The 12,030-nt window shown below is 54.8% G+C and overlaps 1 protein-coding gene across 1 annotated transcript; it reads right to left on the bottom strand.

The window, feature by feature from the left end:
• Positions 1-4,852: 4,852 nt before the first annotated feature.
• JUND (JunD proto-oncogene, AP-1 transcription factor subunit) lies at positions 4,853-7,071 on the bottom strand. Its single transcript, XM_055541350.1, has one exon. The coding sequence runs from the start codon at positions 6,792-6,794 to the stop codon at positions 5,541-5,543; it is 1,254 nt and encodes a 417-aa protein (XP_055397325.1). The 5' UTR covers positions 6,795-7,071; the 3' UTR covers positions 4,853-5,540.
• Between the last annotated feature and the right edge of the window lie 4,959 nt (positions 7,072-12,030).

Here is a 12,030-nt window from a genome sequence, read left to right as displayed (position 1 = left end):
GTTCCTGATGGGAGGGGATTCTAGAAGGCTGACTCAGTGGGATGGGGGAGGGGACAGGACCCAGGTCAGGGCTGAAGGGTATGGTGGTTGCTGCACCTTGCCTGCCCATCCCAAATATAAAAGTTAGGGCTCTGAGCACAGAGGGGACCCCAAATTCTCCCCCTTCGTGTGTCCGGAGATGGCCTCAGTCTCTCTCATCCCTTGGGCATTTCCTGAACACCTACTCTGTGCTGGGACCCTTGTGTTGGGGACACAAACAACTCAAATAATTTAGGGGATGTGAAACTGTTAGGAAGGAACCTGTCGACTAAAAGATAGTCACAACCTGTAAATAGAGAATTGTTCTATTTGGTAGGAGTGTTAAGGACACCAAGCCCGGGAGCCAACTTCTCAGGAGCGCTGAGAAAACTGCTCCAAGGAGGCTGGAGGGGGAATCAGGCTATATCCAAGTTTGCAACAAAGGGAGCAAGTAGTCAGAACATCAAAGATTATTGTGAAGTAAGAAAAATCAGGTATCAAGTTAAGGAATTTAGCGCACTATGTAAAAGATGTAAGCCTCTGGGCTCACTGAAATGCTTTCTTTCCTATGTACCTCAGCCATCTGTGGGGCCAAATCCTGTTTCCTTGTTGGCAGGTGTGGTGAGTGGCTACTTTTTGCATCCTCCCCCAACCCCACACCACCCAGCTCCTCAGCAATCACCATGAGGGAAAGCTGCTGGATCGCAGGGATCTTGTCCCCTTTGGGGAGCCCTCATTTACAGTTAGAAGCCAGAAATTGCTAACGGCTGTGACATTTCTTGCCCACTGGATTCAGAAGGAAATATATCATTTCACAAACCAAAGAGGGGGTGGGATGGGCTGAACCCCACAGAGAGAGAAAAAGAGATTCCTGGGGGCCAGCTGTGAGAACGGCATCCCAGATGGATGGCAGGGCACATACAAAGGCCCTGAGGTGAGAACAAGCTGGTCACGTTTAGGGAACTTGTGAAAGCGTTAGTTGCTCAGTCATGTCTGACTCTTTATACCCCATGGGCTGTAGCCTGCCAGGCTCCTCTGTCCATGAAATTCTCCAGGCAAGAATACTGGAGTGGTTTGCCATTTCCTACTCCAGGGGATCTTTCTGACCCAAGGATCAAACCCAGGTGTCCCGCACTGCAGGAAGAATTCTTTACTGTCTGAGTCACCAGGGAAGACCATAGAGATCATGGAGGCACTAAAGCCATTGAGAGAGGGAAAGGAGGGTAGTGAGGGTGGGGCTTCAGAGAGGAGGATAGCAGCTTTGGTTTTGTTGAGAAGGTGCAGGGAAGCCATGAGAGGGTTTAAAGCAAAGGAGCACAGGCTCTGGGCTCCCGCTGTGGAGGATGGGGGCTCCTTAGGGTAGTGCCAGGTCCAGGGCCCCTTGGCAACTTACCACTGCTTGGCAAAAGTGGGCACTGACCCTGAGCCACAGTCCTGGAAGGGGAAGTGAGGCCACCATCCCCAGTCACCTCCTGGGGCTGGGCCAAGGCCTGGTGTGAATCACTGCTGGCTGGGTCCCGGCTGACACATACTTTGGCCTCAGCTCAGCAAAGTCCTGCCAAAGCCACACAGCCTGGCCCACAGGCCTCTGGCTGGCCTCCCTGGGGAGCCTGCAGGGTTGGGGGGACATCCAAGCAAGAGGCCTTCGGGGATGCTCAGCCTTCCTCTCCAAAGACCCTGTCTTTTCCACACCATGGGTGAGGTTCTGGGCAAAACCAGGGACATGGCAGTTGGACAAAACGTCAGTCTTTTGTTTCAGCAGTCACCAGGATAGCTCCTATCCAGGCCCTAAGAGAGCCAAACACAAATCCAGGGTGACCAAGGCAATAATAGTAGAAGCACAGAGCACCGATGGAGCCCCGTAAGGGCACCTGCAAGCAGAAGCTGAAAGGTGGAGATGAGCTGTGTGGCTGAGGGAAGAAGTGTATCAGGCTAGGCAGCTGTGCAAAGGCCCTGAGGCCAGAAGGAAAGGCAGTAGTTTGGGTGGGGAGGTGGAGCCTGGAAAGAGACACATGCCCAGGGCCAAGTGCAGTCAAAGCCTTTTTTCCAGAAAAGTATCAAGGAGGGGTCAGATCTGTGGTTTCCAAAAACTCCTTCTTGGCACAGGCTAGTAAAAAGACTGGGCTTCCACTGAGCCCCGAGGCTCCTTCGAGGGAGGTCAAAGGCTCCCATGCTGCCATTTAGCAGGAAGGTGTAAGACACACTTGATCCTTTTTTGGTTGTGCAGGGTCTTCGTTGCAGCATGCAACTTTTAGTTTTCACATGTGGGATCTAGCTCCGTGACCAGGAATCCAACCTGGGTTCCCTGCCCTCTGAGCATGGAGTCTTTATCCACTGGACCACCAGATAAGTCCCAAGATATATCTGATCTTTGTCCTTGGTTTTTAGCACACAGCTTCTAAAACTTTGGTGAACTCCGGAGGGATGTGTCTTTTGTATGCTAATAACAAAAGCAGTGGCCCAAAGCACTTAAATAGCTTCAGAATGGGGGCTGTTCTCCAAAAAGACCAAGGCATGATCGTGCTGTGCGAAGTCATTTAGTGCTCTTCTCTTTGCAACCTCATGGACCTTAGCCCACTGGCTCCTCTGTCCATGGGATTCTTCAGACAAGAATAATGGAATGGGTTGCCATTTCCTACTAAGTTTCAGCCCCCACTTCCCAGACCTCCTGGGAGGGGAGATGGCTGGATTTTGAGTTAATCCCCAAATGCCAGTGATTTCATCCCATTGGTGAACACAGGGGATGCTCAGAAGATGAGGTACCTGGAGAGGGCAGGGAAGCTCCCCGCCCCTCCCCCATACCTTGCCCTGCGGGTCTCTTCCATGTCCCTGAGTTGTTTTCTTTATAATCAACTGGAAATAGTCTGTGAGTTGTTTTAGCAAATTACTGAACCTGAGGAATGGGTAGTGGAAACTCTCGGGTTTATAGTCAGTCGTTAAGAAGTACAGGGGGCAGCGAACTTCTTAGCGCTCCAGTAAGGTTAGGATGCTGCACTTCCACTGCAGGGGGCACAGGTTCAAATCCTGGTTAGCATGCTCAGCGAGGCCAAAAATAAATAAATAGGTAAAAAAATTTTTTAATTAAAAAATAAAGGAGTACAGGTTGTAATCTAGGATTGATCAGTATCTGAAGTGGGGCAGTCTTGAACTCTTCACCTATGTGGCCCCTTCTAATTCCAGTAGAGAATTGTAGGATACCCAGTTGGTGTCTGGAGTTGGAGAACTGGTTGGTATGGGGAGAAATAAAACAAACATGCATTTGATGTCAGAAGTGCTGTGAGTAAAAACATCTCAGGGGGCATCAGCAGATTTTTTAACCTCCCTGGGGTCCCCCCTTCTCTATAGGTTTGGGGCTGCACAGGGTGCACCTCGCCTGACTACTCTTTCTCTACTCTTTGTCTCCTGAGCACTTCCAACTTCTGACCTGAGACACATTACCTGGACACAGGAAACACATCCTTTTTCACAGCATAGGAGGTAAAGGCCAGAGCAGGAAGGGAACGTGGCTGAGGGTTACAGCGGCACGCTGGCATTCAAGCTGGGACCCAAGTCTCCTGAAGAGTGAGGCTCTGCCCCCCAGGCATGGCTCTGCTTGGTCCCCTCTGTGTGGACACCCCAAGCTCAGTTATCAGCCCTCTTCTCTCTCCAGGCCCCTCTCCTGAAACGTCTTCCTGAAGGTTGGACCAAGGAGAGGTCACATGGTTAAAAAACAAACCCCAAAGCAGCTCTCGAAGCCTTAAAAAGTGGGCAGCCAGGGTGACCTGGAGGAAAAATGAACTTGTAAGTGGAGGCCCCTCTCTTTTGATGGCCAAGGGGGACTGTGGGCACAAGGCCTTCCTTCTCTGCATCTGTTTCCTTATCTGTAAAACAGGCATTATTTGCCCACCTTCCCTAGCAGGGTTGGATACACAACTGGAGTTCAAAACTCACTTGCCCTGTGTCCTTGGCCACCAAAGCTCAAGTCCCTAGGGACCCCAAATTAGGCAGAAGCCCAAGGTCTGGGGTCTTTTGCCCCCACAATAGGAAAGGCCAGAGCAGACAGGGGAAGAGGGGAACCTGGAAGTCAAGGCTCTGGAGATGAGAGGTCCAAGGTCCATACATCCCGGCACAGGCTCCTAAAAAGGCTATGTGACCTCAAGCCAGTCACTCAACCTCCCTGAACCTTAGTTTCTTCAAAACGGGAGAATAGGATGTTGGGGGAGGGGTGTTTCAGAAAGTTCTTGAAAAGTCCTGGATTTCAAGTTAGTGCTCTAACAGGGAGGTCCCACAGAACCTACCCACACCCCAGGCTTGGGGGAAGACAGCCTTTCTTCTGGTCCTGAGATTCAGGTTTCCCATCCAACAAATGATAACACAAGCTTAGATTGAGCACCACCTGTAAGCCAAGACCTGTTCTGTAAACAAACTCTCTGAATCCTCACAACTTTATGGGACAAGTTTAAGATTGCTCTGCCCATCTTAGAGACAAGCAGACAACAGCCCGGAAAGTTCAAGTTTCCGCCTTTCACTCAGTCTCGGGCTGGAGTTGCCTTCCCCGCTTCCCTCCCGCAGTCCCTCCTACGCAAAGGGGACACCCGCGGGCTGGCTATTTCCAAAGGCAGGTTGCAAACCCCAATGTCCCCCACCCAAGCCGACCGGAGTCGGCCCGGCGCCCAGGAGCGCCTAGATGGCGCTCGCTGAGCGCCAGATGTGCAGGCTCTTCCCGGACGCCGAGTCCGGCCTCCTCCGAGCAGAGGCGGAGGGAGGAGAAGGAGGCAGGAGCGGATGGGACCCGGCCAGGCCCCGCCCACCCTGTCAGGCCCCTGCAAGAGAAGAAGGAGGCGAAGAGCCGAGCTGGCGTTAACGAGACTTTACTGAAAACAACACCGGGCGAACCAAGGATTACAAACAGGAATGTGGACTCGTAGCAAAACAAAACAAAAAAACAAACAGAGGAAAAGGGCGGGAGGAGGGGGTGTCGGAGGGATGGAAGGGAAGGGGAAGCGAGAGCGAGGAAAGGGGAGGAGGGCTTTTTTTTTTTTTTTCTTCTTCCCATTTCCTTAAAAAACCAACACAGGAGAACACACACACACACAACCAACGTTTGTTCCCGAGTAGAAACATAAATAGGGCAGAATCGAACACTCTGTTCTTCTCTCTTCCAAAGTCAAAAAAAAAAAAAAAAAAAAGGGTAAAAGAAAAAGGAAGCGCAGGGCTTGAGGCTGCGCCCCCTCGGAGCCTCCTTCGGCGGCGGTGTGTACAAAGGGGCGGCCAGGACGCGCGGGTTTGTGCAACACGGGGTGACCGCGGCCCGGGATAAAGGCAGCGCAAGAGCGGGGCAGGGGAGGTCATGCGCTCACCCCCCCGGGAGCAGGGGGTCCAGCTTGTCGAGTCTGAGGCGCCCTCTCCGAGTCCTGGCACCATGGGGGAGGGGGTCCCCGGGGCCGCGCCCTCTCCGAGTCCGGGGCGCCCACGCCCCCCTCCCCCCAACGCGCGAGCCCGCCTCTCTGGGAGGGGGCCGCGCATGCGCCCCGTGCGCGGGCTCAGTACGCGGGCACCTGGTGCTGGGGCAGCAGCTGGCAGCCGCTGTTGACGTGGCTGAGGACCTTCTGCTTGAGCTGCGCCACCTGCTCGCGCAGCAGGCTCGCTGTGGACGCCAGCTCCGTGTTCTGGCTCTTGAGCGTCTTCACTTTTTCCTCGAGGCGCGAGATGCGCTCCAGCTTGCGCTTGCGGCACTTGGAGGCAGCGATGCGGTTGCGCAGCCGCTTGCGCTCTGCCTTAATGCGCTCTTGCGTGTCCATGTCGATGGGCGACAGCGGCGGGCTCTCGCCGAAGCTCGGCACGTCGGGCACCGTCTGCGGTTCATCCTTGAGCGCGGCCAGGCGCGGTGGCCCCAACGTGCCTGGGGGTGGCGGCGGTGGGAAGGGCACAGGCTCCGCGGCGAAGGCGACCGTCGCAGCACCCCCAGCACTCCCGGTGCCGCCCGCGTAGCTGCTCAGGTTCGCGTAGACGGGCGCCTCGGGCGTGGCCGCCGCTGGGGCCAGCTCGCTGGGAGGCGCGGCGCCCGCAGCCGTGCCCGAAGGTCCCCCGGCGGCGGCTGCAGCGGAGGCCGCGCCCGCGCCCAGCTGGTTTTGCTTGTGTAAGTCCTCTAGGGCCTTGACGAAGCCCTCGGCGAACTCCTGCTCCTCGCTGGCCGCCACCTTGGGATAGAGGAACTGCGTGCTCGTCGGCGTGGTGGTAACCAGCCCGTTGGACTGGATGATGAGGCGCTCGAGCTCGGGCGAGGCGAGCTTGAGCAGCCCCAGGTCGGGCGAGGCAAGCAGACCGTCGGGGGGCGCCGTGCCCGGGGCGCCGTCGGTGCGCAAGGGGCCCGGGGGCGGCGCGGCCGCGGGCTTGAGAGCTGCCGCCACCTGTTCGCTCAAGCTCAGCGTCAGCGCGTCCTTCTTCATCATGCTGCCGGCCGCCGCCGTCGGGGGCGCCCCGGGGAACAGACGACCCGGGGACGCGAAGCTGCCACCGCCGCCACTGCTACTGCCGCCGCCGCCCAGGCCGCTCAGCGCTTCATCGCCGTAGAAGGGTGTTTCCATCCTCCGCCTCCCCCGCCGCGCCGGCCCGGGGGGGGAGTGGCCGCGGCCGCCCGGGGGCCCGCGCCCCCCCCGTCCGCTCGGCCCTGCACCCTCCCCGGCTGCGGCCGCTGCGCCCGGCCCTCCGCTGGCGGCGGCTCCTGCGCCGCGCAACCGGTGCGCCCCCTTATAGCCTCGGCCCGGCGCGATGAGCTCACTGTCCCCGCTCGCCATTGGGCACGAGTGACGTCTCTCATTTGCATGATGGGGTGGGGCCAAGTCAATGACGCCCCCCCTTATCCCCCACCGACTGCCGTTGTCCGGGTGACGCGCGGTAAACGGCACAACAGCGCGCTGCCTTGTGGGTTGACGTCATGGGGGCGGGCCGAGCTTCAGGCCTGGTCACTCCGCCCCAGGAGTGCCGTGTACGACCAATGCCCCCAGCGCCGCCTCCCGCCAAGGCACGTCCCGGGTGGCGTGATGGGCCCGGCCACCCGGCTCCCGCCCTCCCAGAGGCCCCGCCCCGCGTCCGCGCGTGGGGCCCCGGGCGGGAAGGGGGCGGTGCCGGCCTCCGGAGACCGGAGGAGGGGGATGGGGCTCCGGATGGATAAATAACTCCCTGGCGCCTCCCGCTTCACTATGCTGTGTCTCCCTTATCGCGCCTCACACTGGACATAGTGCGGGCCTAAGGGAGCTGTGCCCGGCGGCTCGCTGCGGCTGTGGGCCAGGTCTGTTTCCAGCTCACCCCCCACCCCGGTGTGTTTGCCCCAGAAAGGCTGGGGAGGGGAGAGGAGGTTCCAGTCAGAAGTTGTTGGAAATGCTTTGATCCTGCTGCTTTTCATAGGGTGGGGTCTAAATCGCAGGAGTCCGATTTCCTGACTTTACAGACGGGAAATTGAGGCTCTGCGAGGTGGAGTGACCTGCCCTCGAGGCCAGAGCGTGACCAAGCCTGAGCTCTTATCCATGCAGTAGAACCCGGGCGTCCATGCCCCGGGCAGCGGCTTACGTTTTTACCTCTGCGTCTGCCAGAGCCTCCTGTGGGTACCCCGGTGGCTCCCGGACTGGGCTGTTAAGTCAGGAATCCCAGATGGTAATTATTACCTGTTAATGACTACTATGATTGTCAGGTCAGGCTTAATGGGCCTCCATAAAGACTGGCTGGGGATGGGAATATGAGGGAGGTGGGAGGGGCCCTTCACCACACTGCCAGGAGATCCTTGGGACATCTGGGTCTGACCTACGACCCCTGCACAAAACCCCCCCATGGCTCTCATCACACACTGGATGGGGCCCAGTCCATCACTAGTCGGTGGAGGGCCCATACATTCCTTTGTTCTTTACAGTGACACCCTGTAACCTTTCACTCACCCTCTCTGAGCCTTGTCTTCCCAACTCCTTGCTGCCCTCAGGGCCTGAACAGGTGCTGGCTCCCTTCCCCCAATGCCAACGGCTGATTCTCAGAGAGGCCCCTCCCACTCACCTTGTTTCCATTATACCTGGAACCATCCACAATGCTGCTGCTGTCAGTCGTGTCCGACTCTGTGTGACCCCATAGACGGCAGCCCACCAGGCTCCCCCGTCCCTGGGATTCTCCAGGCAAGAACACTGGAGTGGGTTGCCATTTACTTCTCCAATTCATGAAAGTGAAAAGTGAAAGTCAAGTCGCTCAGTCGTGTTTGACTCTTAGCGACCCCATGGACTGCAGCCTACCAGGCTCCTCCATTCATGTGATTTTCCAGGCAAGAGTACTGGAGTTGGGTGCTACTGCCTTCTCCGAATGCTAGGGTGGACCATAAGTCCCAGCAGGGCAGGCTATCTTGGGCCTGCTGGGTCTCCAGCTCCCTGCATGGGGCCTAGCATCCAGTAGCCAGTGTTAAAGAAGAGGGCTGGTGGGATTACTGTGGTACTTTCTGGCCTCAGTTTGTCTGATTGACCTATGGACATGAACACCTGGTCTTCTGTTTCCCTTCCTCACCTGGCCTTGCCCCTAACTGGGCTGTGGAGCAAGAAGGCCTTGAGGGAGGCTGTCACCATGAGCAAGAGGCCTGGCCTGGCTGGTGGAGAGTTGGGGGTATGGATGTATGTCTGTGTTCCCACAAATGTCTGTTTGTGCCCACATGTGCCTGTATGTGTTCATGTATGAACCCAGGTGTGTTCACACACAGGAGTGGATGTCTGTGCTTGTGTGAATCCATGCATATGTATACCCATGTGTATGTATGTATGTGTATATCTGTATGTGTTTCCAGGCATGTGGGTTTCTGTAGCCTCCAGTCATGTCCTCTTGGGTCCCAGTACGGCCAAGTTCAGTTCAGTTCAGTTGCTCAGTCGTGTCCAACTCTTTGCGAGACCCCATGAATCGCAGCACGCCAGGCCTCCCTGTCCATCACCAATTCCCAGAGTTCACTCAGACTCACGTCCATCGAGTCAGTGATGCCATCCAGCCATCTCATCCGCTGTCGTCCCCTTCTCCTACTGCCCCCAATCCCTCCCAGCATCAGAGTCTTTTCCAATGAGTCAACTCTTCGCACGAGGTGGCCAAAGTACTGGAGTTTCAGCTTTAGCATCAGTCCTTCCAAAGAAATCCCAGGGCTGATCTCCTTCAGAATGGACTGGTTGGATCTCCTTGCAGTCCAAGGGACTCTCAAGAGTCTTCTCCAACACCACAGTTCAAAAGCATCAATTCTTCGGCGCGCAGCCTTCTTCACAGTCCAACTCTCACATCCATACATGACCACAGGAAAAACCATAGCCTTGACTAGATGGACCTTTGTTGGCAAAGTCATGTCTCTGCTTTTGAATATGCTATCTAGGTTGGTCATAGCTTTCCTTCCAAGGAGTAAGCATCTTTTAATTTCATGGCTGCAGTCACCATCTGCAGTGACTTTGGAGCCCCCCAAAAATAAAGTCTGACACTGTTTGCACTGTTTCCCCATCTATTTGTCATGAAGTGATGGGACCAGATGCCATGATCTTCGTTTTCTGAATGTTGAGTTTTAAGCCAACTTTTTCACTCTCCACTTGCACTTTCATCAAGAGGCTTTTGAGTTCCTCTTCACTTTCTGCCATAAGGGTGGTGACATCTGCATATCTGAGGTTATTGATATTTCTCCTGGCAATCTTGATTCCAGCTTGTGCTTCTTCCAGTCCAGCGTTTCTCATGATGTACTCTGCATATAAGTTAAATAAGCAGGGTGACAATATACAGCCTTGACATACTCCTTTTCCTATTTGGAACCAGTCTGTTGTTCCATGTCCAGTTCTAACTGTTGCTTCCTGACCTGCATACAGATTTCTCAAGAGGCAGGTCAGGTGGTCTGGTATTCCCATCTCTTTCAGAATTTCCCACAGTTTATTGTGATCCACAAAGTCAAAGGCTTTGGCATAATCAATAAGGCAGAAATAGATTTTTTTCTGGAACTCTCTTGCTTTTTCCATGATCCAGCAGATGTTGGCAATTTGATCTCTGGTTCCTCTGCCTTTTCTAAAACCAGCTTGAACATCAAGAAGTTCACGGTTCACATATTGCTGAAGCCTGGCTTGGAGAATTTTGAGTATTACTTTACTGGCATGTGAGATGAGTGCAATTATGCGGTAGTTTGAGCATTCTTTGGCATTGCCTTTCTTTGGGATTGGAATGAAAACTGACCTTTTCCAGTCCTGTGGCCACTGCTGAGTTTTCCAGATTTGCTGGCATATTGAGTGCTGCACTTTTACAGTATCATCTTTCAGGATTTGAAATAGCTCAACTGGAATTCCATCACCTCCACTAGCTTTGTTCGTAGTGATGCTTTCTAAGGCCCACTTGACTTAACATTCCAGGATGTCTGGCTCTAGGTCAGTGATCACATCATCGTGATTATCTGGGTCGTGAAGATCTTTTTGTACAGTTCTTCTGAAGGGACCCCTAAATGAAGGGGATGCAGCCCCTAGCCTATAACCAGCCACACCCTAGGACCCTGCTCTGGGCCTATGCAGTGGGGCTAGATTGAAGGAGATGGGGCCATGCTTCTCCCCAAGGCAGGAGGGTGAGTGGGTAGCCTAAGGAGGCTCCCCCCTTACCTTGGGCCTTGACTTTGATAGGTAAGAATGGTCTGGTGAGCTGCGGGCAGGGCTAGCCTGAGCTGGTCACCTGCGGGTGACCAGCAGACAGGCTTTGGAAAATGGAGGCAAAGGAAAGCCAAGGCATATTACCTCTGTTTGTATTTATTGCTTATGAAAATGGAGCAAATAATCCCACCTACTTCATAGAGTATTGTGACTTCTATTGGAAGTATTTGAACACATAGTAAGAGCTCAATAAATGTTTTCTGTAATTGTTTTATTATCATTTGGCCAAACTTAACTGCAGTTCTTTGGACTACCCTCAGCCTGGACTGCCCTTCCTTAGCCTCCTGGCGAACTCCTACTAATCCTTCAAAACCCACCTCCAGTGTCCCCTGCTCCAAGAAGTCTTCCATCATCATGCCTACAGGGATTTCCCTAGACCCTTCCATCTGAGTGAGCCCTTCCCACTCTCTATGTCTGATTTACTCTGCCCTAGAAGGGTCCTTTGGAGAAGGCAATGGCACCCCACTCCAGTACTCTTGCCTGGAAAATCCCATGGATGGAGAAGCCCGGTAGGCTGCAGTCCATGGGGTCGCTGAGGGTTGGACAGGACTGAGCGACTTCACTTTCATGAATTGGAGAAGGAAATGGCAACCCACTCCAGTGTTCTTGCCTGGAGAATCCCAGGGACGGGGGAGCCTGGTGGGCTGCCGTCTATGGGGTCGCATAGAGTCAGACACAACTGAAGTGACTTAGCAGCAGGAGGGTCCTTGGAGCTAGATGGGGAAGCCCTGTCTTGGCTGCCCTTGGCAGCCTCTGCCATCCCTACTCTCCAATACCTACCCCATTAGGCTCCTGTGCTGTGACTTGGCATTCCTTGTGACCCAGTGTCCTTCCTCATCCTCTCCCTTTTCCGTCTGGGACATCCCAGTCCTGATCCTCCATTTGGGCCAGGGGTTGACCCCCTAGAGCTGGGGTGCAGCTGTTTCCAGCTTAGTCTTCCCAGACGGAGGGCTCCTCAGCCAGGTCAAAGGGGGCCTGAAATCTATCAACCAGTCCCAGGCAGTGAACATGGGCTATCTCCCATTCATTCATTCATTCCACATACATTGACTGAGCACTTACTGTGAGCCTAGTGATGGAACACATGAATGACACAAACGCCAGCAACCGCTCAGGCACGCAGTCTGAGGGAGGAACCTGACAAGCACAGCTTCAAGAATAAAGGGTACCTCCTTCCTGCAGGATGCAGGGGGAAGTGGTTTTAGAGTTGAGTACTCTGGGAGGGTCACCCCAGGAGATGATGCTGAATTCAGGAGGAGCCGGAGCAAATCATGAGATAATTCATTTGAGGGCAGTGTCCCAGGGAAAGCAGCAAGTGCAAAGGTCCAGGGGCAGAAACCTGCTGGCCACATCTGTGCAG

Source organism: Bubalus kerabau, chromosome 1 (assembly GCF_029407905.1).
Source record: "Bubalus kerabau isolate K-KA32 ecotype Philippines breed swamp buffalo chromosome 1, PCC_UOA_SB_1v2, whole genome shotgun sequence".
Taxonomy (NCBI): Eukaryota; Metazoa; Chordata; class Mammalia; order Artiodactyla; family Bovidae; genus Bubalus; species Bubalus kerabau.
Note: the sequence above shows the minus strand (reverse complement) of the source record. Positions and strands in the feature narration are given on the sequence as shown.

Bases quoted from the DNA above. Each gene is read 5' to 3' on its own strand.
- JUND (XM_055541350.1), bottom strand. From the start codon at position 6,794: ATGGCGAGCGGGGACAGTGAGCTCATCGCGCCGGGCCGAGGCTATAAG.